This window comes from Ciona intestinalis, chromosome 5 (assembly GCF_000224145.3).
Source record: "Ciona intestinalis chromosome 5, KH, whole genome shotgun sequence".
In the NCBI taxonomy this organism is placed as follows: Eukaryota; Metazoa; Chordata; class Ascidiacea; order Phlebobranchia; family Cionidae; genus Ciona; species Ciona intestinalis.
This window is the reverse complement of record NC_020170.2, coordinates 1700067-1725196: the sequence shown is the minus strand read 5'-3', so window position 1 is coordinate 1725196 and position 25130 is coordinate 1700067. Positions and strand designations below refer to the sequence as shown.

The 25130-nt window shown below is 31.0% G+C and overlaps 1 protein-coding gene across 3 annotated transcripts in view; it reads left to right on the top strand.

The window, feature by feature from the left end:
• The window catches only part of LOC100177948 (dynein heavy chain 12, axonemal), a 48030-nt gene that overhangs the window by 13595 nt on the left and 9305 nt on the right, over positions 1–25130 (top strand). For 2 of the 3 annotated variants that reach the window (XM_026834731.1, XM_026834732.1), the window contains 41 exons: positions 1563–1757; positions 2125–2246; positions 2595–2823; positions 3198–3302; positions 3477–3584; positions 3998–4118; positions 4274–4403; positions 4966–5110; positions 5367–5510; positions 5915–6061; positions 6518–6763; positions 7256–7485; positions 7781–7964; positions 8406–8630; positions 9172–9360; positions 9859–9981; positions 10570–10764; positions 11077–11257; positions 11572–11715; positions 12294–12423; positions 12904–13159; positions 13487–13629; positions 13947–14103; positions 14271–14449; positions 14976–15168; positions 15567–15728; positions 16251–16448; positions 16852–16985; positions 17360–17522; positions 17845–17925; positions 18242–18418; positions 18941–19162; positions 19448–19588; positions 19951–20121; positions 20625–20745; positions 21287–21384; positions 22038–22183; positions 22558–22772; positions 23489–23681; positions 23895–24087; positions 24679–24851. In XM_026834731.1, coding sequence (XP_026690532.1) covers positions 1563–1757; positions 2125–2246; positions 2595–2823; positions 3198–3302; positions 3477–3584; positions 3998–4118; positions 4274–4403; positions 4966–5110; positions 5367–5510; positions 5915–6061; positions 6518–6763; positions 7256–7485; positions 7781–7964; positions 8406–8630; positions 9172–9360; positions 9859–9981; positions 10570–10764; positions 11077–11257; positions 11572–11715; positions 12294–12423; positions 12904–13159; positions 13487–13629; positions 13947–14103; positions 14271–14449; positions 14976–15168; positions 15567–15728; positions 16251–16448; positions 16852–16985; positions 17360–17522; positions 17845–17925; positions 18242–18418; positions 18941–19162; positions 19448–19588; positions 19951–20121; positions 20625–20745; positions 21287–21384; positions 22038–22183; positions 22558–22772; positions 23489–23681; positions 23895–24087; positions 24679–24851 — 6809 coding nt within the window. Of the gene's footprint in view, positions 1–438; positions 643–1089; positions 1291–1562; positions 1758–2124; positions 2247–2594; positions 2824–3197; positions 3303–3476; positions 3585–3997; positions 4119–4273; positions 4404–4965; positions 5111–5366; positions 5511–5914; positions 6062–6517; positions 6764–7255; positions 7486–7780; positions 7965–8405; positions 8631–9171; positions 9361–9858; positions 9982–10569; positions 10765–11076; positions 11258–11571; positions 11716–12293; positions 12424–12903; positions 13160–13486; positions 13630–13946; positions 14104–14270; positions 14450–14975; positions 15169–15566; positions 15729–16250; positions 16449–16851; positions 16986–17359; positions 17523–17844; positions 17926–18241; positions 18419–18940; positions 19163–19447; positions 19589–19950; positions 20122–20624; positions 20746–21286; positions 21385–22037; positions 22184–22557; positions 22773–23488; positions 23682–23894; positions 24088–24678; positions 24852–25130 lie in introns of those variants that run through there. The other variant, XM_026834733.1, reaches the window with a different exon arrangement.

Genomic DNA, 25130 nt, shown 5'->3' with positions numbered 1-25130 from the left:
TCAGCAAATATATATAATGAAATTCCTTTAAAATATTGGCAATTTTTGATTAATTTTTTTGTTGTACAGATTCGTATGGTAAAGTGTTAAAGGTTGGTCACAGTTTAAAGTGTTTTGTAATAAAATCATTTTTTTACATGATAATTTATGTAATATTCTTGTTCAGAATGTTTTTGCTGTGGTGTTTTCAGTGAGGAATATTTGTATATTATATATTACTTCACTTATATGCATTTATTTTTGGGTTGTATTCCTTATATTTCAATAGTTCATGGATAAGACAACATAACTGTCTACCTATTGCTGTAAAAACCTAAATAAATATTTTTCCTAAATAATGCAAAAAATAATTAAATCTCAATGTATAGTTTTTAAAGTAAATGATAAAAGTGATACAGTTTAGAGTTTAGACAACTCTAGTAAACATTATTTTGAACTGTTTGAACTTTAATTTAGGAATACATTCCCCTCATCTCAACCATGTGTAACCCTGGCATCAGGAAGAGACATTGGATCCAGATGTCCGAGATTTATGGAGAAGATCTTACTCCGGATGCGGGTACCACACTCAGAAAAACTTTAAAGAAAAATCTGGATTCGTTCATGAATGAGTTTGATACCATTAGTGGAGCAGCCAGCAAGGTGATTTTAATTTTATTAGATATTAAATATGTTTCAAATTTATCACTGCTGGGCGGGCAACAATAGGTATTATAACACCGATACTCGTGCCCGCTTATGGGTTACCTCATCAGTAAATTTGATTGGCACATCTTTTTGTTTTTTCGACCGGGTTAGGGAAATTGCCATTAAGTGTCTTTCCCCAGGACATACACCATCAATGTTAACATTGTCAAGGCTTCAAGAAGTTCTTGCTGCTATCATTGTGGGCAAATGTGCCCTTGGGCAAGGAATTTATCATTCATTAAACAAATTTATTGGTCAGTAATGGGTCGCCAAATATGTTTAGCATATAAAAAAATAAAGGAAAAGAATAAACAACAAAGTTGTTGCGCGTGCAATCCTATTAAAACAATATTTATATTTTCATATTTTATACCAAATTTTACTAATTTTTATACAATTCAGGAATTTTCTCTTGAGAAAGCCTTAGCTCGCATGCAAAGTGATTGGGATGAGATATTGTTTAACACGTTGGAATATCGGGACTCTGGTGTTTCTATTCTCTCATCTTTGGACGAAGTACAAACTGTACTCGATGATCAAATTGTAAAAACACAAACTATGAGAGGATCTCCTTTTATTAAACCATTTGAAAATGAAACCAAGGTAAAATTATTGTTTAGTAGTGAATTATGGGTAGTGGGTGAACCCTGGATTTGGCAAGTTCTGCCATAGCACCTCAACCAAATAGAATAGGACAGTTTTATTAACATTTTTTTATACATTTTAAACCAAGTTTCATAAAATTTGGTTTAACATTGCATAACATCTGTTCAGATCATATTTAAAATACCTAGTTACACTTTTTTATTTTGGTATGAATAAAAATGTGCCAGAATAAATAGACCATTTTATTAAAACTTTCTTAACTTACCTAGATGTGGGAAGAAAGATTACTCAACATTCAAGATACTTTGGATGAATGGCTTAAGGTCCAAGCTCAGTGGTTGTATTTGGAACCTATATTCAGTTCAGAAGATATTATGAACCAAATGCCTGAAGAAGGAAGGCTCTTTCAAACTGTTGATAAAAACTGGAAAGAAATCATGAGATTTGTCATGAAAGACCCCCATGTAAGTATTTCTATTTTATTGTAGCAAAAGAAAACTTATGTCATTTACTTGAATAAATTTATTTATTATAAAATAACAGTTTTCATTGCTGTTAATTTTTTTATTCTTCATTTAGTATTTTTTTTACAGAAATAACCTTTTTTTTTTGCTTAAAAATAGCATTTCTAATTTGTTGTGTGTTTATTCTCTGATAATGCCTTCATATTCTCTGGTTTAAAGCATACTATATTTGCTTATTAATTAGTTACCCGGTAATTTGCAGGCATGAGGTGTATGGTGCTACCATTATGTAATAAAATACTTTTTTATAACACTTGTTTTGTCAAATAAGAATAAATAAGCGATGATGATAGTATTCATATAACAGGTAATGGCTGCAACAGCCATGAAAGGTTTACTTCAGAAGTTGATTGACAGCAATGGCTTGTTGGATAAAATCATGAAAGGACTTAATGCTTATCTGGAAAAGAAGCGACTATTTTTCTCAAGGTGATTATAGTATCATTTATTAAAAACAAATCCATTTTTAATTTATTCAAATTATATTCACTTATCCCGCAGTTTTAAACTGAAAAACTAACTTTTTGTAGGTTTTATTTATACTCCACATGATTTATATCTTTTTATATTTTAAATATATCCTGAAATTTGAATTAAAACCAAACTAATTGATGCCAAAATGACAACATTGAAATTGTCATTGGTATTTATTATAACCTGTTGCACAATTAGGGGTAATTTTTAGGTGCAAAGTAGAATGGAGTGCTATAGATCTTATAAATAATCTAGCCCAAACTTTGTTTACAACATTAAGCTTAAAACTAAGTTAAATTTCAGGTTTTTCTTTCTCTCCAACGATGAAATGTTGGAGATTTTATCGGAGACAAAAGATCCGACTCGAGTCCAACCTCATCTGAAGAAATGTTTTGAAGGAATCGCGAAACTTCGTTTCCTGGATAATCTTGATATACAAGCTATGTTTAGTAGTGAAGGAGAGAAAGTAGAATTTGTTGACCTCATATCAACATCTGCTGCAAGAGGATCAGTCGAAAAGTGGCTTCTGCAGGTGTTGTAAAATACTAAATAAATATTTTTTTATAAAAAAATGTTGTAAATTACCAAATAAATATTTTCCAAATTATATCTCATACTATAACATACAGCTCTTGATAAATTCTGACTTACACATTTTTTGCTATGCCAACTAATGTTATTCTAGTAGCTCAGTAAGTAAGTAATCATAGATTTTTCAATACTAATATTATTCAATTACATCTTTCGTTATAAAATTTTACTTTAATATTACTGTTTGATTACTTTACTACCATTGTGTATTGCAATACAATCTAATAAACCTGTTTTTTAAAATATTGTTAGCTTGAGTGCTTACATTTTAGGATTTAGTTATTTTTAGAATAATTTTTAATTTTTCTTTTAAAGGTTGAAGACATGATGTTAAAGTCAGTCCGTGATGTCATAATACGAGCCAATCAAGCGTATCAAGAAGTCGAACGACATGTATGGGTGACAGAATGGCCAGGCCAGGTTTGAATTATTTATTACTAAACATACGGTGATTTCAAAGCCTGTCGTTCCTATATTAATTACCTTCTCTTCGTTCTTTAGATAATATGATCTTTGCAATCATTTTTGAAAACATAAATGAAAATTGGGTTATGTTATGTAATAATCATATTTTGGTATTGTGATTCCTAACAGGTTGTCCTTTATGTGTCACAAATGTACTGGACAGCTGAAGTCCATGAAGCATTACAAAAGAATGGACTACAAGGCTTGAAAGATTATGTTGTTGTTCTACAACAACAGGTGATACTTTGTTTTTGTCTTTGTTTATAACAGTTGTTCTTAAAGTTTTGCCAAACCTATGGCAATGACAGTTTATTTTATGGATTACTTTTTCACTTTGTGGCAGCCTCTGAGTTACCACATTTGTAACTTTGTGGATTATTGTTGGTTTTTTTGACTAACAATTTTGGGAAAATGGCTGTAAATGTTTCACCTAAAGACATGTACACTAATAATAATAGCAGCATTGGCATAAAACCTCTATAATATAATTTCTCGTGTTTATAATTCTAGAGATCTGACTATTGCAGATTGAACAATGATAACTATGAATAAAACAAAAATATATGGCTTATGATTCAAACCCAACCCCCAAGATGCCTCAAATTTACTAAGAACCAAAGATAAAATCCTAACCATTATTTTCGTCCCAGATGAGTCACATTGTTGACTTAGTTCGAGGAAAACTTGCGAAACAAACACGTACAACACTAGGGGCGCTGGTGACAATTGACGTTCACGCTCGTGATGTAATCACTGAAATGATTGGACAAGGTATCGAAAAAAAATACATTTAAAAAAAATAGTTTTAAAAACTATTATTTTTTACTTTTTTTATAAAAAACTAGACCAATAATTTGAAGATGAAAAACGTTTTTGCAAGTTTTTTGTTTAAAATAGATTTACCAGATAGATCATTCTTTTTAAAGGTGTATCTGCTGACAATGACTTCAACTGGCTTGCCCAGCTGAGATATTATTGGCAAAATGACCAAGCAAGAGCTCATATTATCAATGCCGACGTGAAATATGCTTATGAATATCTGGGGAACTCACCTAGGTGAGTATTCGTGTTTTCAACTCTAACAAAACAGTTTTTTCACCCTTTCTTTGATTCAATATAAAAAATATTATGTATGTATGTAACTTACTTTATCCTCGCGTGGCGGGAAAACGACTGTTGTTATCAGACGGGTTTAACACCTTGTGCCACTACCAGCTTACGAGTTACCATGTATGTTTTTTTATGTATGGCGGATAATTTGGATGACCCATTAGTGACCACTGGGTTGGAGCAATTGTCATTAAGTGTCTTGCCCAAGGACACACACACCCACAATGGTAGCAGCATCAAGCCTTAAACCCATTACCTCTGGGTTGCAGGCATGCGCGCTAACCACTATGCCACGGCGCCGGACGATATTAAGTCAAAGATTTTTTATATAAGTATAACATTCTTTTTTTTTGCTTTTGTTAGGGATAATGTAATACTTGAAACACTTCTAAATACCAACTTCTCTGCTTTCATGTCAGACATTTGTTTTTTATAGAAACCGTCGGCAATTCCGCATACTAGTTATACTATAAATATTATGTAATTCGTTATTTTCTGTGTTCTTCAGATTGGTGATAACTCCGCTAACAGATCGTTGCTACCGAACATTGGTCGGGGCTTTTTACCTCAACCTCGGTGGAGCACCTGAAGGGCCCGCTGGAACAGGGAAAACTGAAACAACCAAAGATTTGGCCAAAGCATTGGCTGTACAGGTACATCCTACATAAATTTTTCAAGGATTTATTAATGACATTTTTATGTTTATTGTAATAGTTAGTTACAGCTGTTAAATGATTTTAAATGCAATAAAAATAAATACGTAATAAATGTATTGTAAAGAAAAAAACAACCTCCAAAGTTTCATATGCTTGAATTGGGCATGAGGTATAAAAAACTCGTTTAACTTTAAAAAATGATCCACTACGATTTAAAAAAGATACATTTATTTATTGATTTTTAAAACTTTAGTGTGTTGTGTTCAACTGTTCTGATGGGCTGGACTACCTGGCTATGGGAAAATTCTTCAAAGGACTTGCTTCTTCTGGTGCATGGGCTTGCTTTGATGAATTCAACAGGATTGAACTGGAAGTACTCAGTGTCATTGCACAACAGGTACCTGTAATATATGATATTACTTAATGAGTAAAATCTCATCACTGTAATGCAAAATGTCAATTCGTTTCTTATTTAATATAGAAAATTTAGAAAAATAACCTTAATTTTAGTTTTTATATTTACATTTGCTTTTATTTTAATTTTAAACATTCATTTTCACACTACTTTTTCTTGTTATACCAAGATCTTATAGAATGTTTTATTAAAATTTATAGATTATTTAGTTAAAGTTTGGATGTTTTCATTAAATTACCAAAGCTTTCATTAAAATTACAGGTGTTTTTATTAAATTTTGGATATTAACACAATATATTCAGCAGACAACTTAATTAAAATATGGAACTTTACATTAAATTAGAGATGTGTTTTTGGTATGTAATGTTAACATAAATATTCCACAGATGATGTGCATTCAAAGGGCCATCCAAGGCCATGTAGACACTTTCATGTTTGAAGGAAGTGAACTGACTTTGAAACCAAACTGTTTCGTTGCCATAACGATGAACCCTGGTTATGCTGGTAGATCTGAACTGCCCGACAATTTAAAAGTAAAGATTTTTTATTCTAACTTCTGTTGTTTAAACATAGTGCATGTGTATGTGTCTTTGGGAAAGATACTTACGGGTAATTGCTCCAACCCAGTTGTTCCTTATGAGTAATTGTAAGACGTACATTACAAAAAATAAAAAATTCCTTTAAAAACAATCACCCACAAATTTAAATATGTGGTTACTCTTAAGCAGGCACAAGATATGTGAAGCAGAACACTTGTGTTATAACGAATGTCATTGCCCCGCCACATAAAAATAAAAGTTTTTTTAATAATAATTTATAAAGTTAAACATACAATTCTAAATTAAGATGCTTAGAAGATGTCACAACTGATTATGTATCATTCAATAACTAAGTGTTTTACAGTAATAACAATATAAAATATTTTTTGTTTTTTTAGGTATTATTCTGTACAGTAAAAAATGATATGAATTAAACCATTCAACTTTTAGGTGTTGTTCCGTACAGTAGCCATGATGGTACCAGACTATGCTTTAATTGCTGAGATCTCCTTGTATTCATGCGGTTTTCTTGATGCGAGGAACCTATCTGTGAAAATTGTGATGACATACAGACTCTGCTCTGAACAACTGTCATCTCAGTTCCACTATGATTACGGCATGCGGGCTGTCAAAGCTGTGCTTGTTGCTGCTGGAAACCTTAAACTGAAGTTCCCAGATGAAAATGAAGACATTCTTGTGAGTTTTATATAAAACATTGTTTGTTTTTTTGACTGACAATTTTGGATAAATGACTATAAGTATCCTGCCTAAAGACATGCACAATAATAATAGTAGCAGCATTGAGCATAAAACTCGATATGATATAACCCCTTTTGTTAATAATGCTAGAGATCTGACTAATGCAGATAACTATGTGAGTTTTATACAAAATATAAAATAATTGTTTGTACTTATTATTTTGTCTAATTGCATGTTCTCATGACTGTCGTATTGAAGGTATATACCCATACAACCAGTTTATAATATGCCTATAATCCCTATATGTATGTAAAATACTTTTACAAATAACTCGATAAAACACAAGCAAACCTGTACTTGCGCAGCCCTTTCCCCCTGGTTACAGTCTCTAAAAAATAATTTCACCTAAACTTAACATAACCCTCTTCTGTATACAGTAAACAGCCATATTGAAACAACTAAATTTTGACACTCTATTACAAATTACAGCTTTTGCGGTCCATTCAAGATGTGAACCTTCCCAAGTTCCTCTCCCATGATATTCCATTATTCCGTGGCATTACCTCTGATCTCTTCCCTGGCGTAAAACTTCCAGAGGCAGATTATGAACTTTTCCTCAATGCTGTGCATGAGATTTGTGAAAAACATAACGTGCAGCCGGTTCCAGTTTTCCTTGAAAAAATAATTCAAACTTACGAGATGATGATAGTCAGACATGGGTATTTAAATCTTACCAAAACTGTTTATATTAAATTACTATAAATGAATGTAACTTATTTATCCTTGTATAATGTGGGAACCGCAGTAATAAATATCATTTTAATGCTTCTATATTTAAACTTATTGAACTAAAAAGATTGAAACTAAAAATAAATAACAGGATTTTCAATAATTTTTACAATATTTTTTGTTTATTACCTACTTTATTACCTACTATAATTTTAAAAAAATAATTTTAACTTAGATTTTTTGGCACAATTTAATAATTAATTTTTCATTTTTTTAATATTTCAGCTTCATGTTGGTTGGTGATCCATTTGCTGGTAAAACAAAATGTCTCCACGTGCTGGCTGGCGCCCTCACGCTGATGAAAGAACGAGATCAGAATGAAGAAGATCGTGTGATTTATAAAACAATTAATCCCAAAGCTGTAACAATGGGCCAACTGTTTGGTGAATTTGACCCAGTATCCCATGAGGTTTGTCATGTGTTTGTTGTATATTTGTTGATATTCATACTCTTTATTATGGAATTAGTTATATAAGACTATATTACCATCCTTTATTGTATTTAAAATATTTGCATAGGCCTATTATATACTACACTATACTTCATTTTATTTAACTGTTTACATATAAATTATTTTTAATATATTTCTTAATGATTGTTATTTTGTAAATTAATTACCATCTTTGTTATAAATTTAAATTATTATGTAAATTGATAACAACAAACTATTTTCCTGCTTCTGCTACCTCCATAATGAAATATTAGAAACTTTACTCTTGGTAAAAATTGCCAACAAACTGTTAGTGCAATAAAATTTATGTTTTTTTACCAGTCGATCTATTTCTATAAAACACTTATACTTTTAAAAGACTTATGTTGTTATAAATATTCATGTTTATTTATATCACAGTGGACTGATGGTAACGTCGCAAATACTTTCCGAGAATTCTCAAGTACCGACACAACTGATAGAAAGTGGGTCGTATTCGATGGTCCAATTGACACATTATGGATTGAAAGCATGAACACTGTTCTTGATGATAATAAGAAACTATGTTTGATGTCTGGAGAAATTATCCAAATGTCGCCTCCAATGAGTTTGATATTTGAGAGTCAGGATCTCTCACAAGCCTCAGTGAGTTATATGTTTTACTATTGTTTATAGCAGGTATCTAAACCAGTGGGTTCATAAAGCTTTTAGGGTCTGAAGTATTTTGAAAACTTTACAGAAAAAAGGATGGAAAGTTTTGTTTTACGTTTTTTGTAACTAATTTATGTTTATTGACTTTATTGTACATTTTAATAATATAGTATTAAAGGGTATATATATACTTCATATTTATCTAGAACATGTACATCTGAAAAAAAAACTGTTAGATATTTATAGAGTACATAGAATCATAATACAGGGCTTTAACAACTAACTTTGTGTAAAAACTAATGTAATATCTTATAATTAAACCATAAATGAAATTGTTTGAATGTAACTTTTCTGATCAAAACAGCCTCATTAGGTTTATAAAATACTTAGCAACAATAATTTATTTATATTTAAAATATATGTTAGAATTTTGTAAAATATATGTATTTTTGTAAATAAAATATAACTTTGTGATTTTGTAAAACAGCAAGCAATTTATTTCGAACTAAAAATAACTTGGTAACTATTACATCAGCCAGCTACAGTAAGCAGATGTGGCATGATCTACCTTGAGCCTCATTCTCTTGGTTGGAGGCCGATGTTTCAATCATGGCTACGCTTGCTACCACCTGTGTTAAGCGAAGAAAACGCACAACTTATTGAAGCTTTGTTTGAAACATTTGTTGACCCGACAGTGCGATTTGTAAAGAAATCCTGCAAAGAGGTGAAAAAATGAAAAAAATAGCGTTGCATTTTTGATAAATCAAACTCTATATAAATATAGTTGTTTTTGTTTCTGTGTTAAATATAGTATGTTAATCTATGCCTTTTATTTTAGAATGATATTTAACACTTTGTAAATGGTTTTAAATAATCAGATAACACAATGGAAATGTGTTTTGACCCAACATTAAGACACACAGTGGCTAATTTAAAAAAAATAGTTTAACAAATTTAAAGTGTTGACGCGCATATATATATAGGGTGGGAGACGATGGTACACCTTTTTATCCTATTTTCTCTTCCCATTTGGTAGTATACAAAGAATATTAAAAGAATTACATTCTCACAACTCCCGTAGAATGATGTTAATTGTTTAAAACTAGATCAAGATATTTAGATATTATGGGCTAAAGATGTCGCCTCTTCCCCCACCCCACTATATATGAAATGGTTTAAACAAACATTCAGAAGTTCCTTAACATCCATCTTCCATCCACAGATACTTCCAACCCAGGAACCAAATCTCATCCGTAGTTTAATGTATATGTTTGAGATGTTGCTGAAGGATGCAGCAAATGCTGATGATGCTTCAAATAACAAGAACATCAAAATATGGATCCAGGTAAAACATATTGGACGTATCATGACTTTATCCTAGTCTGATTTTAATTCTTGATTTTAAAAACTATCTTTGTCCTGATTAATATTTGTGAATTTTTATCAAGATTTGGCATTCAGTTTTTTACAAGTAATTAGGTCAATACACACAAATTATAAAACATAGTGCTTTTTTTTAAAAAATACTTTTCAAAAATTACCAACCTAAACTAAAGCTATAAACACTGATTTATGATTTTGGGATGTAATTGCTCCTCAGACTATGATTAAATTAAATAATGCATTAATATATGTAGTAATAAACATCTTAACATTTGTTTGGGACTTTTTAATATTGCAGTTTTTTAGAACTTTTTAATAATGCAGTTTTTACACACAGTTATGTTGTCCAAATTGTCAGTTAAACATAAAAAGAAAGAAATACAAAAAAAACCAATAAAAATTAACATAAAGTAATATAAAATTATGACAAAAAAACCAAAAAAAATTTAAAATGAAGAAAGAAATAAACACCACAAAGTTAGGCATGTAGTAACTCATCCAATTTGTATTATATATTCTCCAATATAATAATCTTAACTTTATATTCCAGAGTGTTTTCCTCTTCTCTGTTGTATGGTCTATTGGAGCAGTTGTGGATTTGGACGGCCGGAACAAATTAAGTGAATTTATTCGATTAGTTCAAAGTGGGAAAGATGAAGCTCATCCTCTCCCATCCTCACTTGGGAAGTTTGATCTTCCCATTCCTGATGGAGGACTCGTTTACGATCATTACTTCCAACAAAATGTAATCTAGTCAATATTTTTTTTAAATTATAAAAGTTAAACAAAAATATATAAAAAATATGTACAATAGTAAAACAAATTTAAGTATTTGTGGTTTAGGGCGATTACCCACAATTTTAACAATCTATCTTGAATACTTTTTAAAAAAACTTTTTAAACATAAAATAAGCTATAGTTGCATTACTAAAATTAAGTAGTATACTTTTGTTAAACAGGTATGTATATTATATTTTACTCTTCAGCACATTGTTGAATATGGCTTGCATATAATGTTACTATTACTCACAATTTAATGTAAATCCTATTTCTTCAGGGCCGAGGCAAATGGGCTTTGTGGACAGATCTGATCAAAGGAAATGAGATTGTACCTGATAAATCGGTTAATGTACAAAACATTATTGTACCTACAATGGACACAGCGAGAACAGCTTATCTGCTGGAGTTATGCATCAACAACACACGGCCTATACTGTTTGTTGGTCCTACTGGAACTGGTAAATTTTTGTTTTTCCGTTTTGGTATTTTTTTACCATAATGGTTAAAGTAAGCGAAATAACTTAAACTTACGATAACCAAAACTAGTAATTAAAATGTTTGTTTTTTTAGTCATTTGTTATATTTTCTACCATATTGATTATAGTAATCCGTTAAGACAACCTAAACTAAGGTATTTTGTATTCGGCCTTATCCGGTAATAAAGTAACCCTAATAATTCATATAAATTAACCCTAATAATTCATACCCTCTAGCTTTACATTTTAAACTATTGTGCAGAGTTATATTTTGGAATTGTTTATTTCGTTTTCAGGTAAAAGTGTATACGTCAAAGACAAGTTGATGAACAATCTTCCCAAAGATAAATTTCTCCCAGCATTTGTCAATTTCTCAGCAAAGACAACAGCTAATCAGACTCAAGGACTTATTATGTCTAAGCTTGATAAGAGACGAAAAGGTAAAAATATCGTACATTTATCTGTAAAATATTAGATAGGGGCCGGAGAACAGTGGTGACATCATATCTCTTTTAACCAGAAGATACGTTTATACAAGGTTCATAGCCTCAAAATCTGTTGCACATACATCTACATACTGGTAACTCATAAGCAGGCACAATATCTATAAACTTGTAGACGTATGTTTTCTGACATTGCTCTGTTATGTAAAGTTATATATTGTAAAGTGTTATTTTTTTATTCATTCTTTATTCAAAATGCTGCTTTTTATTTAATCAGGCCATAAACAAAAATAATGAAGTATTTTTAGAATATATGTAAGTTATAAATACATGTAGAGTTCTGTGGCCAAAAACACTATTTTCAAAGCACAAAATGTTTCTATTTGAATAAGAGACTAACAGTGCCATTTAGGCGAAATGTATTTCTTTATTAATAACTAGTGGTTGGACTTAATTTTTGTTGGTTACGTTTTCGTAGCACAAGATCACATAATGTTCATGTAGAATTGTATGGTCTATTAAAAAATTTCAAAGCACCTAATAGCTTATTTAATACATGCTAACTTGTATCTCAGGTGTGTATGGGCCACCAATGGGAAAACAATGTGTTATATTTGTTGATGACATGAACATGCCAGCACGTGAGGTGTATGGAGCTCAACCACCTATTGAATTACTCAGACAATACTTTGATCATGGAAATTGGTAATTTAATGTAACTTTTGGTATTAAGTTAAAGGCTTTACTAGTTTTAAAATGTATTTTGTATAAATTACTTAATACTTTGATCATGAAAATTGGTAATTTAATATAGTTTGGGTATTGATTTAAAGGCCTTACGGGTTTTAAAATGTATTTTAAGTAAAGTTTTGTATTAATGCATTTGTATTGTATTGTATAAATTGTTTGCATTGTATAAATATTGCAAAGTGTTTCAAGTTGACCAAAAGAAAGAAGAAAAAAAGGGGTGTTTAAATTTTTGTTCTTTTTTTACAAATCACACCAACTTTAATGTGCATTCTTATGTATAAATTCAAATTAAAAATATATCAAAAAAAATTGGCAAATTCAAAGACTTTCCCTATATTTAGAAAACATATTCTTAAATTTTAAAGTTTTTTGTAAACATTCTTTTTAAGACTTTTTACACATTCTTGCCATTAAATACTCTTAAATTGTTTTAAGGTACGACTTAAAAGAAACATCAAAAATATCTCTTGTTGACATCATAATTGTGGCTGCCATGGGACCACCGGGTGGGGCTAGAAACCCGGTCACGCCTCGTTTCACACGACATTTCAACGTTGTGTCGACACTTGAATTTAATGATGATACCATGGTGAAAATATTCACGACACTCATGGCAACTCATATGAAAGCTCATGAGTATCCAAGTGATCTTCATACTGTATCACAACAGATTGTTCATGCAACTATGAATGTAAGTGTTGCAGTAATTTAACCCTTATAACCACGGGATATTAAATTTGATGCTTGAAACTGTATGATTGTGGATACATGTGTCCTTGAGCAAGATATCTAACAGTAATTGCACAAACTCAATGATCAATTACAGGTTTTCTAAGTTTTCAGACAAAAAAATCTACCCGTAAAATGCAAACCTGGTCTTATAAACAGGCTTTTTTGTATAAAATGGACAGTCGTGTTATAACTTTGTCTTGTTATACATTGTGTTGACTTTAATTGATTCAAGTACACAATCTATTATTTGTATGTTAAATTACTCACAATATATTCCACCACACAGGTATATAAGCAAGCCATGGAGAACGTGCTTCCCACACCAGCCAAGTCACATTACACTTTCAACCTTCGAGATTTTTCAAGAGTTGTTCTTGGATGCTTGCTTGTGAAAAAACAAAGCATTGAAAATAAGAAAACGTTCATAAGGTATGTCGGCAAACACAATTAATAATTTAATATAGTTACAGCAAGTTTTAACGAATGTTATTTGCTGTTAAATCCATTATCTTGTTTTTTCTTAATTAACATTATCTTTGTTATCAAAAACATAAAAATTTGTTCTAGTTTTGATGTATATTGCTCAGGTTCTATGTCAAGGCATACCAGAAGACCTGGTATTTAGGCCTGGGTTGGCCCCATACCCAAACACCTAAGACATATACACTGGCCGATAGAAATCATGTTAGAAAATTGCATGTCTATAGTTTTTATTCAAGTTAATATGATCTTGTGTGAACTTGCAGACTATTCGTTCATGAAGTGTTCCGAGTATTTTACGATCGCTTGGTTGATGCTACAGACCAGTCTTGGCTTTATAATCTCACAAGAACAATTGTTAAAGATAATTTCAAAGAAAATTACGACACGTTGTTTGAACATCTGGCACAACCTGCAATGCCTGTGAGTTACAACAATTATTTTTTAATTACATATATTACATTTAAAAAAAAATGTTTGAATTGGCATAAGAAAGTTTATAAAAAAAAAGTGTTTCAATTTGCATAAGGAAATTTATACATGTACATTGAAAAACGTTTAAAAAAATAAGAAATTACTCTTCAATCTAGCTTTGTGAAGATGACATGAGATCTTTGGTGTTTGGTGATTACATGAATATGGATGCGGAAGGTGAAGATCGTTTGTATGAGGAGGTCAAATCAATTGATGATTTTACTGTGGTGGTGCAACAAAGTTTAGACGAATATAATCAAACACATAAAGCTCAAATGAACTTGGTGGTGTTCAGGTTAGTAAAGTGTTCTATACCAAGAGTCTGCTTTTTACATGACTGAAATTAGACTATATCTTAATTTTGATTTATCTCTTTTTAAACGAAGGCAAAAATCATATTATTAAAAAATGCAGAAAAATGCTATAGATATAGCATTATTCTCGCAACTGAAGTGTTTTAGGGAATCATAAATGTATTAATATATCTACATTAACACTTGTACTTGCACACACCAGACTGGGCAAAGTTGTGCTTATATAAAAAAAGTTATGGTAAAACTGTTGTTTTGGCTTCAAAAGGAAGTTTTACCACTTATATTTAAGAAACATCAAATAGTTTTTAAACCATGTTACACAAAGTAGTTATAATGACATCACATGATAATTTGTACTATTTTTAGATACAACCTTGTGTTTTACACTTTAAATTTTTTTTTTATTACTAGTCTATACAATAATTTAATTTTTAAAGTGTTAACCTGATAAACGAAGGTTGTTTTCCCACCATTTAATGTGTTAACTAATAACTGTTCATGTACCAGATACCTTCTTGAGCATTTATCTCGTATCTCACGTGTGTTGAAATCTCCTGGTGGAAATGCATTGTTGGTTGGTGTAGGGGGGAGTGGCAGGCAATCTCTCACCCGATTGGCCACAGCCATGGCTGGTATGAACCTGTTTCAACCGGAAATTTCAAAAAGTTATGGAATCCCAGAATGGAAAGAAGATTTAAAGGTGATTTATGTTTACATGAAACTATTTTTGTTGAATAATATTATTCTGTCGAATGGTAAATAATATAATATGCTCGTTAAATGTGATATATTTCATGAATTTGGCCTGATTTAGAATTCATATTGTTTGAAATTCTTGTTCGAACATAGCAAAATTAAAATACATCAACTGCTACTAAATATACATTCTCTTTAAATAAGAGACTGGTAACGCATATTTAGTAATGCTTGCTGTAATACTACTCATTAATACAGTGTTTTTTTAATAATTAATAATTTTTTTACAAGTGTTTTGCTGATACTAAATTTAAAAACAATTATTATTTTCTTGCTATCACATTATTTTAGAATTTAGTTTAAAAAGTGATCAAAATTTTTAAAAATGATTATGTTTTGTAGAATCTCCTCCGCTCGGCAGGAGCACAGGGTAAGAAGACAGTCTTCCTGATCACAGATACTCAGATCAAGGATGAATCGTTCCTTGAAGATGTTGATTCTCTTCTTAACACAGCGGAAGTTGCAAATCTTTTTGCTGCTGATGAAAAACAAGAACTGATTGAGGTATAGGAAAATATAATAACCTCATTTGTCTGATTACGGTAGCAAAGATTTAGAAATATTTTGGACTAAAAGACAAGTTAGAGAGACAAAATGCATCATTGAAATATTTAGTTATTTTTGTGTTTGCACTACAAACAAGCATCGAAAAATGTACTTTTTTATCTTTCTGTCTACTGATATTTGTTTTTATTCCATTTATTTTGCTTTTTATGACAAAGTATATATATATGAGTCTAATGAGTGTAACTTTTGGACAACTCATTAGTTACCCCTGAGTTGGAGCAATTGCCGTTAAATGTCTTGCCCAAGGACCCAATGGTAGCAGCGACGAGTCTTAAACCCATTACACTGCCAACTTTGCACTGTACTGCATTCTCAAACGGCATAGGTGTTTATTATACACTGCAGAATGCATTATTGAATTGAGCTGTTTATAAATGCATTGACTTCTAATATTCAAGTAATACATTATCTGTCTTTTGGAATGAAACAACCAACAATGTTCTGTTTTGCACTAAACAGGCTGTTCGGCCAGTTATGGCACAGAATGCTGGAGCAAACACCGATTTCTCTCCTCTTGCAATGTTTTCATTCTTTGTGAATCGTTGCCGTGACAACCTGCACGTCATAATCGCCTTCTCACCAATTGGAGATGCGTTTCGTAATCGCCTTCGTCAATTTCCTTCACTTATCAATTGCTGTACTATTGACTGGTTCCAGGTAATATAACAGTACAATATAAAAAGCATCTATATGGGGTAATGTACCAACTCTGGCCTATCTTGACCTAGGACCTCACCCATATAAAATAAAAAAGTGTTTGATTTGGAAAATTCCTAAAATATTACAGATAAAAATTTTTTTTTATGAAAGTAATATACATTAAGAGTACATCTAATAATTTACTACCTATCTAGAAATTATTTTTTTTGTGTTACTACAGATGTGTATCCTTTAGGTGTGTTGCAGCACATCAAAATATTAAAAACCTATATTTTGTACAACATATTCCAAATTTTTTTAAGGTTATAATTTAAAATCTTAGCATGTTTCTCAACAGAACAGTGTAGCGCAATATAACTGTCATTTAAAATATTGCTGTAAAGGATTTTTATTTTTCCAGCCATGGCCAGCAGATGCATTGGAACTTGTTGCGAATAAATTTCTTGAAAATCTTGAACTATCAGACCATGAGAGAAAAGAAATTGTTCCAATTTGTCAACATTTTCACACTTCATCTAGAAATTTATCTGAATCGTAAGATTTGTTTACCTAATTTATAAATTGAAAAGCTAAAATTTAAAACCTAAAAATTTGTTTTTAATTGTTAAGGTAATGAAAGGAAAATAAGCGGACATTAAAGTTTTCCAATTTTAAAAGAAATAAATTTATTTATAATAGTTTAAGATTATTTATATGTTGGTTGACTAGTTCATGATTAAATGTCGCGTATTTATCCTAGCATGACATGAGTTACTCTTTGCCAGTGATTGTTTTTTGTTTATTTGCTCATTTGGCTGTCAACTTAAACAACCTATTAGTGACCACTGGGTTGGAACAACTACCATTAAATGCCTTAAACAAAAAAAAAAGAAACATTTTTGTTTATGTTTAAAATTTTTTTTTTTAAGATTCTTGTCAGAAATGGGTCGCCACAATTATGTGACTCCAACTTCATACTTGGAGCTTATTGCTTCGTTTAAGAAACTTTTGAATGAAAAGCGTGAGACTGTATTGAAGGCAAAGAAGAGATATATGGGTGGACTTGATAAATTGAAGTTTGCTTCCGCACAGGTTGGCTTTGTATTTAAAATCACAATGTTTTTTGTTTTTGCTGACTGTAGTTTTTTGTCTTCTTTTTATATGATTTTTTTTTTGGTTTTAAGATGAAATTAAATAGTTGGTGTGTAAATACATTGTGTTTGATTTTGGTTTAACTGTATTTTTTGGGTGAATTTTTGTCTTTGACTTATTATTTTAGATTTGGTTAATAATAAAAATCAACCTGTTGTTGTTTACGAGCTTGAATGCAGATAGTTTTTCTTTTTACCAAAGTTATTTTATTAGTGCTGTTGTGTTTTTTCCAAGGTTAACTTTAGCATTTAATGTTGTTTAGGTCGCTGAAATGCAGAAAGAACTACAAGATTTACAACCTCAGTTAATTGTAACTGCAGAAGAAAACAGCAAACTGCTTGTGGTACGTAATTAAATTCAAAATTTGTTCCCTTTTGTATATTAGTGAGGTGCTTCAGTGCTGGCCTGTAAGGCACTTGGGATTTGAAGTCAATTTGGTCCCTTAAAAAACTTATAATAATGTTGCCCACTGTATTTTGAAACTATTGTAACATCATTATACTGAAAAAAGTCTTAAAAAATTCACCCACAAAATTACATACATGGTAAGTCGTAACCTGGCACAAGGTGTATGAAACAGAACACCAGTGTTATAACAACTGTCGTTTTTCAGCCACACAAGGATGAAGCAATTTACATTCATTCATACTTATTGTTAGGTCATAGAAAAAGAAACAGTAGTGGTTGAAGAAAGAACAAAAGTTGTTCAAGCTGATGAAGCGGTAGCTAACGAACAAGCTGCAGAATCAAAGGCACTCAAAGATGAATGTGAAAGTGATTTGGCTGAAGCTATTCCAGCGTTAGAAGCTGCTGTAGCTGCACTCAAAACTCTGAAGGTATGAAAGTGTTTTACAAAGCAATGTACGTGTTAGCAATTACTGGAAATGTAATTGGGTCATGGAAACATTGACTTTTTGTCTTCCAAATTAAATGTAAAACCTTTTTTTTATTGTATGCGTGTTTTAACAACTATTGTTTGTCACTGTAAAGTATTTAAATTCTCTGTCTTTTTGTTTAAAATATTTCTGAATCTTTGCTACCGTAATCAAGGAGCAAAATAAAATTTTATTATTATTAATATTATTACTTTTGCTTTGACAAATATAAATTTGAGGAAACATTCGTTATAAATTTAAAGAACATTTACTAGGTAAAAATCCAAATTTACTCTTTTGTTGGATGCAACAACCTTAAATTCTTTTAAAATTATTTGTCTTTCTGTAGCTGTCTGATAATTTTTTTTTTGATCATCTTTTTTATCTAGCTTCGCATTTTTTTATTATTTAAATTATAATAACTCTTTATATTTAGCTTTCCATAAAAATTAATCGTTGCATTTCATTTACCAAACTTTACAGCCAGCTGATATTACGATCGTGAAATCCATGAAAAATCCTCCTGCTGGCGTAAAGTTGGTTATGTCGGCTGTGTGTGTGATGCGTGACATTAAACCTGAGAAAATACCCGACCCATCTGGAAAAGGAGAGAAGATATTAGATTATTGGGGTCCAAGTAAAAAGTTGCTTGGAGATATGAACTTCCTTGGTGCTCTGCAAACTTATGATAAAGATAATATCCCGGTATTTGCTTGTTTGTATGTTAATTTTATTAATATTTTCCAACTTTTTTGTGAATATCAACAGCACTACTTTTATTAATTATGGAAATAATTCACTTTAATAAAAATGTGACATTTTACTCTAACTTTTCTGCCTAATTCGATTACCTGAAAAGTTTAGCAGATTATAGAGTTACAAAACATTTCTTCTGCTTTTTAAAAATATAATCCTTTTCATAGTAATTAAAGTCACATATAAAACCTTTTATTAAAGTTGTTTTTATTAAACTTAAAATTTGAATAACAGGTTGCCATAATGAAAAAGATCCGATCTGAATACATGACCAACCCTGATTTCGATCCAGCTAAAGTTGCAAAAGCGTCATCTGCAGCTGAAGGGTTATGCAAGTGGATTAATGCTATGGAGGTTTATGACAGGGTGGCCAAGGTAGAGAATGGTTATAATCATTTAAAATATTTGTCAGGCTGTCAATTTTCCACTATGTAGGGATAAAATAAGTTACATATTTTCATCTAAAATCCCAACTAATTAAAATAATATTTGCTGATGTTAGCATATAGTAGCCCATATTCCTTAATGGTATCTTTGATTATTAACAAAAATACTTTTGTGAGGATACATATAAATCTCTGCAAATTTATTCATTGACTACTGAAATGGATAATAAAAAAGAAAACATGGATTATCGGGCCCCTACCTACTATTCTGTTTCTTTTTACATAATGTAAGATTTTAAATGTAAACAATATTGGTATTTTTTTGCATAACCAATTATTTGTTTTTTCAAGGTTGTTGCACCCAAGAAAATAAAGCTGGCAGCAGCTGAACTGTCTTTGTCAGAAACAATGGCAGTTTTAAATGCGAAGAGAGCTGAGCTCAAAGAAGTACAAGATAGATTGGCGGAACTTCAATTTAATTTCAAAGCTGCTACTGAGAAAAAGGAGCAGCTGGAGTTTCAGGTAGTTTTTATAATTATTCACCAATTATTTGTTATGTTTTTTAAATCATTTTTTTTAATGTTTATTTAGGTTGTGTTATATATACGAAGTATTTATACATTTAATTAATATCTAATATTATTTATTTTCAGCATTAAATTGCATTAAATTTTTTTCAGCGCTTTTTTTCAGCATTAGATTGCATTAAATTTTTTTCAGCGCTGATTTCTATTTTGTGTTTGAATTTTGTTTTTTAGACCAATATTATTATGCTTTCATATATTATCATTGTTCAAATCATGAATTTAGATTTTGTATAAATTTTTTCAAACATAAACTTACCATTATTTGTGTGTAACTGTCACGCATTTTATCTAAAACATTATTTTTTTTATCATAAGCAAGTTTCAACAACTTGTTTAGTTACTACCTGTTTTTGCTTTTGTAAACTCTCCTGTTTTTCATTATAGTGACCGAAGAGAAAAAATAAATTTCGTTCATTTATACCAAGTTTGTGTTGAAAGGTTGATCTCTGCTCAAAGAAGTTGGATCGTGCACAGAAGTTGATTGGAGGGTTAGGTGGTGAAAAAACAAGATGGACGCAAGCTGCAAGTGATTTGCAAACTCAATATGATAATCTAACTGGTATGTTATTCGAATTAAACCTTTTTGGTTTATTATACAGTAGGGTGGTGAAAGATGTGAAAACTTTTCATTCTATTTTCTTGTTGCCTTTGAACATTCAAAAACAAAGAAACAAAGAACATTCAAAGAATTATAAATCTAGACCTTCTGGAATCCCATAGACCGTTGATAATTGTTTAAAACATGATCAGGAATTTGGATATTATGTGCTAGAGGTGTCCAATCTTCTCCCACCCTACCACAGAACAATAAATATAATACCTGACTTGTATTATTATTTTATGGAAATCCTTACATGGCAAAACGTGTGTTTTTAATATACAATCTGGAAAACCCTTTTATTGGGCTAGAGAAATAAAGGCACATAACACCAACAATATAATTTGCTTAGGTTTTAACCAATAAGCCACATTACTTCTTATAACACATAACTTTGGTTTAATCCTGGCTTAAATCCCAAGCCCTTAAACACCCATATAAAGAGGGAATGGAATGCATAACTTATAAATTACATTTAAAAAAAATTGACCCCATACACCAGGTGATGTTCTAATATCATCGGGTGTTATTGCTTATCTTGGAGCTTTTACTGCTGGTTTCCGTAAGCGATGTACGTCTGATTGGACCAAACGATGTCAGGTGACTTAAATTTAATTGTTTTGCAATTATGTTTTGAATAATTTTAAACCATATTTTATTCAATGTTTTGTGACATGCAAGACACCAGAGTCTCGCACACGACATATTCCTTTAAATAGATTAAGAAACAATTATGTAATCACATATTTTTTGTCCTACTTTTATTCAATGTTTTTTGACATGCAAGACAATCTGAAAACCTTTGTTTTGAAATTTTAAACAGCTCGATTTATTTGAAATTACTGAAGGAATACCTAAATATGTTAACATGTGTTTACACTTGACTTCCAAGCCTTACATGTCCCAAATATCCCATAATTTACTTCTACATCAAATTATTTACCAAAATGCACTTGGTTTTAAATTAATCATTGTCACTGCTATGCAAATATATAGTACTGTGGGGGAAGATGGGACACCTTCAGCACATTATTCCTAAACATTCTCATCGTGTTTTAAACAATTAACAACGGTCTACGGAAGTCGTAAGGTTACGGTTTTATAATTCTTTGAGTGTTCTTTGTTTACTATACCAAATAACGGGAAAACAGAATTAAAAGATGTCCCGTCTTCCCACATCCTACTATACTATTACTGAAAAAATTATCACAATTTTTTGTCTATTTAATTTTTATTTTTTTTGTAATTTTCAGTCACATGACATCACATGCTCCGATAACTTTTCATTGAGTTCCACACTTGGTGATTTGATCAAGATTCGAGCGTGGAACATTGCCGGACTACCAACTGATAACTTCTCTGTAGATAATGGCGTGATAGTCGATAACTCTCGCAGATGGTAGGTGGACATTTTGTTGTATTTTTTTTCTGTTGGTTTGTTTTTAGGTTTTCAAAATGTCCTATGTACTTAGTGCTTACTATTTTTTTATTTGTGTATAAACCACCAGAGCAAATGATTTTTTCAAAATATTATTTTCTGTGGTAAAAAATGAATTCTGTGGTAAAACATTCCTCCCTAAAAATTTTAATTAATTGCTTTTGGATCCGCCTAAAATTGATTTTCTGTGTTCATAATGATTTAGAATGCTACGTATTGTGATATTTAGAGGTATTTTTTATAAAGTTTAGTAGGAATTTATAAATATTACATGTTGAAGTACCACTAACTGTTATATTCATACCAAAACTTCCAACCTATTTTTACTTCTTTAGGCCACTAATGATAGATCCCCAAGGACAGGCAAACAAATGGGTAAAAAACAGTGAGAAAGAAAACAAGCTGAGCGTCATCAAACTTACGAATCCTGACTACATGCGTGTGATGGAAAACTCAATTCAGTTTGGAACTCCTGTCTTGTTGGAAAATGTCGCAGAGGATTTGGATCCTTCACTTGAACCTTTATTGTTGAAACAGACCTTTAAACAAGGTGATCAAATTTTATTTGCTGTTTGTTGTATTTTATTGTTGTAATTTGACTATAGAAACTTCCCAATGTATTTTAACCACACGGTATGTTTTTAACTGTTGATTGGTATATTTGTTTCTGGTAAATGCAGATTTTGCCTTATTATTGTGTTTCTTTACTGTTAGGTTTGTGTTAAAGTAAGTATTGTGTTAAGATAACTTTAAAACAACTCACAATGTTATGTTACCAGGCACATCATGTTTCCCAGATGAAAAACTATAATTTGCCAATTAAATCAACCAATTTTTTTTCAATTAAATTAACCAATTTTTTTAGCTTTAATGAATTAGATAGCTGTATCCATTAAAATATGGTATAGCCTTTATGGAAAAATTCACTCCTATATAAGTCATTTTAGAAGTGTAGAATATCCTTTCTTGTTCCAGCTAAAGAAATATTTTATTTATGAATGAATGAATGAACGTAACTTACTTTATCCTCGCGTGGGTGGAAACCACTGTCGTTATCACACGGGTTTAGCACCTCGTGCCAGCTTACAAGTTACCATGTATGTTACTTTGTGGGTGATTATTTTTGGGGAATTTTTTCATTTTTTTTATGTATGGCTGATAATTTCGACAACCCATTAGTAACCACTGGGTTGGAGCAGTTGTCGTTAAGTGTCTTGCCCAAGGACACATGCGCCCATAATGGTTACGTTATAATGCTCTCAATAGGTGGAGTGATGTGTATAAGACTCGGTGAGAACGTGATTGAATACAGCAACGAATTCCGATTCTACATAACTACCAAGCTACGAAACCCTCACTATATGCCGGAGCTTGCAACCAAAGTATCCCTGCTTAACTTTATGATCACCCCTGAAGGATTGGAGGACCAACTTCTTGGTATTGTTGTGGCTAAAGAAAGGTGTGTATCTATGTATGATTTTTGTTTGGGAGAAAAAATAAATTTATTATTCAATGTACTTTTGGAAGTATTCCTTAAAAATTGTAATAAAAGTTTTTTTTATTGAGAAAAAAATTGTTTTTTGAAAAAAATACATTACTGTTTTTCCTATGGTGCACAGTTTTTGGTTTGTCTTTTAAAATCGCATAAATATTGTTATCACATGAAATAAAGACCTGAATTAGAGGAAGAAAGAAATGTTCTCATTCTTCAATCTGCATCAAACAAGAAACAACTGAAAGAGATTGAAGATAAGATTCTTTATACTCTTTCTTCATCTGAGGGAAATATCCTGGAAGATGAAAGTGCCATCCTAATCCTTGACTCTTCTAAAGTCCTCTCGGATGATATACAAAAGAAACAAAAGGTATGGTTGCAAAACATCGTGTAATATTATCAGCAATTGCTTCAACTTAGTGGTTCCTTATAGGCTGTCTAAATTTTCAGTCGTATATATTTTAAAAATGGTGACCAAATGTATGAAACAGAACCCTCTTGTTATAACGATTGTTGATGCTCTACCATAGGAGGATAAAACAAGTTGCATTTGTTTAGTCAATATATTCTGATGCTGTTCATTGCTTTAGTAAAAATTTTTTTTCAAGAATCTTTTCTTGTATTATACATTTTTTAAAAGAAATTTTGATTTTGTTTAAAATAGTTTTGGTAATCATTTGTGTTATATGATTATTTCTTTGAAGCTAATGTATTATGATTTCAATTTTTGTTTTATCATAGTCACTTGTTTATCATTATAAACTGGGACAGTTTGACTTATAAAATGAACTGCATAGAAGCTTCCTATAAATCATACATGCTGGTTATCAAGAGTATAAGTGATCACTGAGTTGTAGAAAACACTTATGAAAACCCTTATGGGTACCCCTCATATGAACACTGCTGAAAATTTTACCTACGCAACGTATCATGCTTTGTGATACCATGAACTTTATTCCAGATTGCTGATATCACGGAACAAAAGATCGCTGAATCACGTGAAGGTTATCGTCCAATTGCAAAACATTCATCAATTCTGTTCTTCAGTATAACAGACCTACCTAATATTGATCCTATGTATCAATACTCACTTATGTGGTTTGTTAACCTATATCTCAACTCTATTATGGACAGGTGAGTCTGTGTAGTAATCAGTTTTATGCAAGAATTTAAAACTCAGTGTCATTACTCTAGGTTGGGTTGAAAAGCTATGAATATTGATTGATAGCTTTTTTGTTGTATTTTATAATCTGTTTTTACATTTGTTATTGTGATGTTAATTCTAGTCTCTAATTCTAGTGGTTTGTTAATTGAATGAATGTAACTTACTTTATCCTCGCGTGGCCGGAAAAGACAGTCGTTATAACACGGTCTTAACGCCTCGTGGCAGCTTACGAGTTACCATGTATGTTA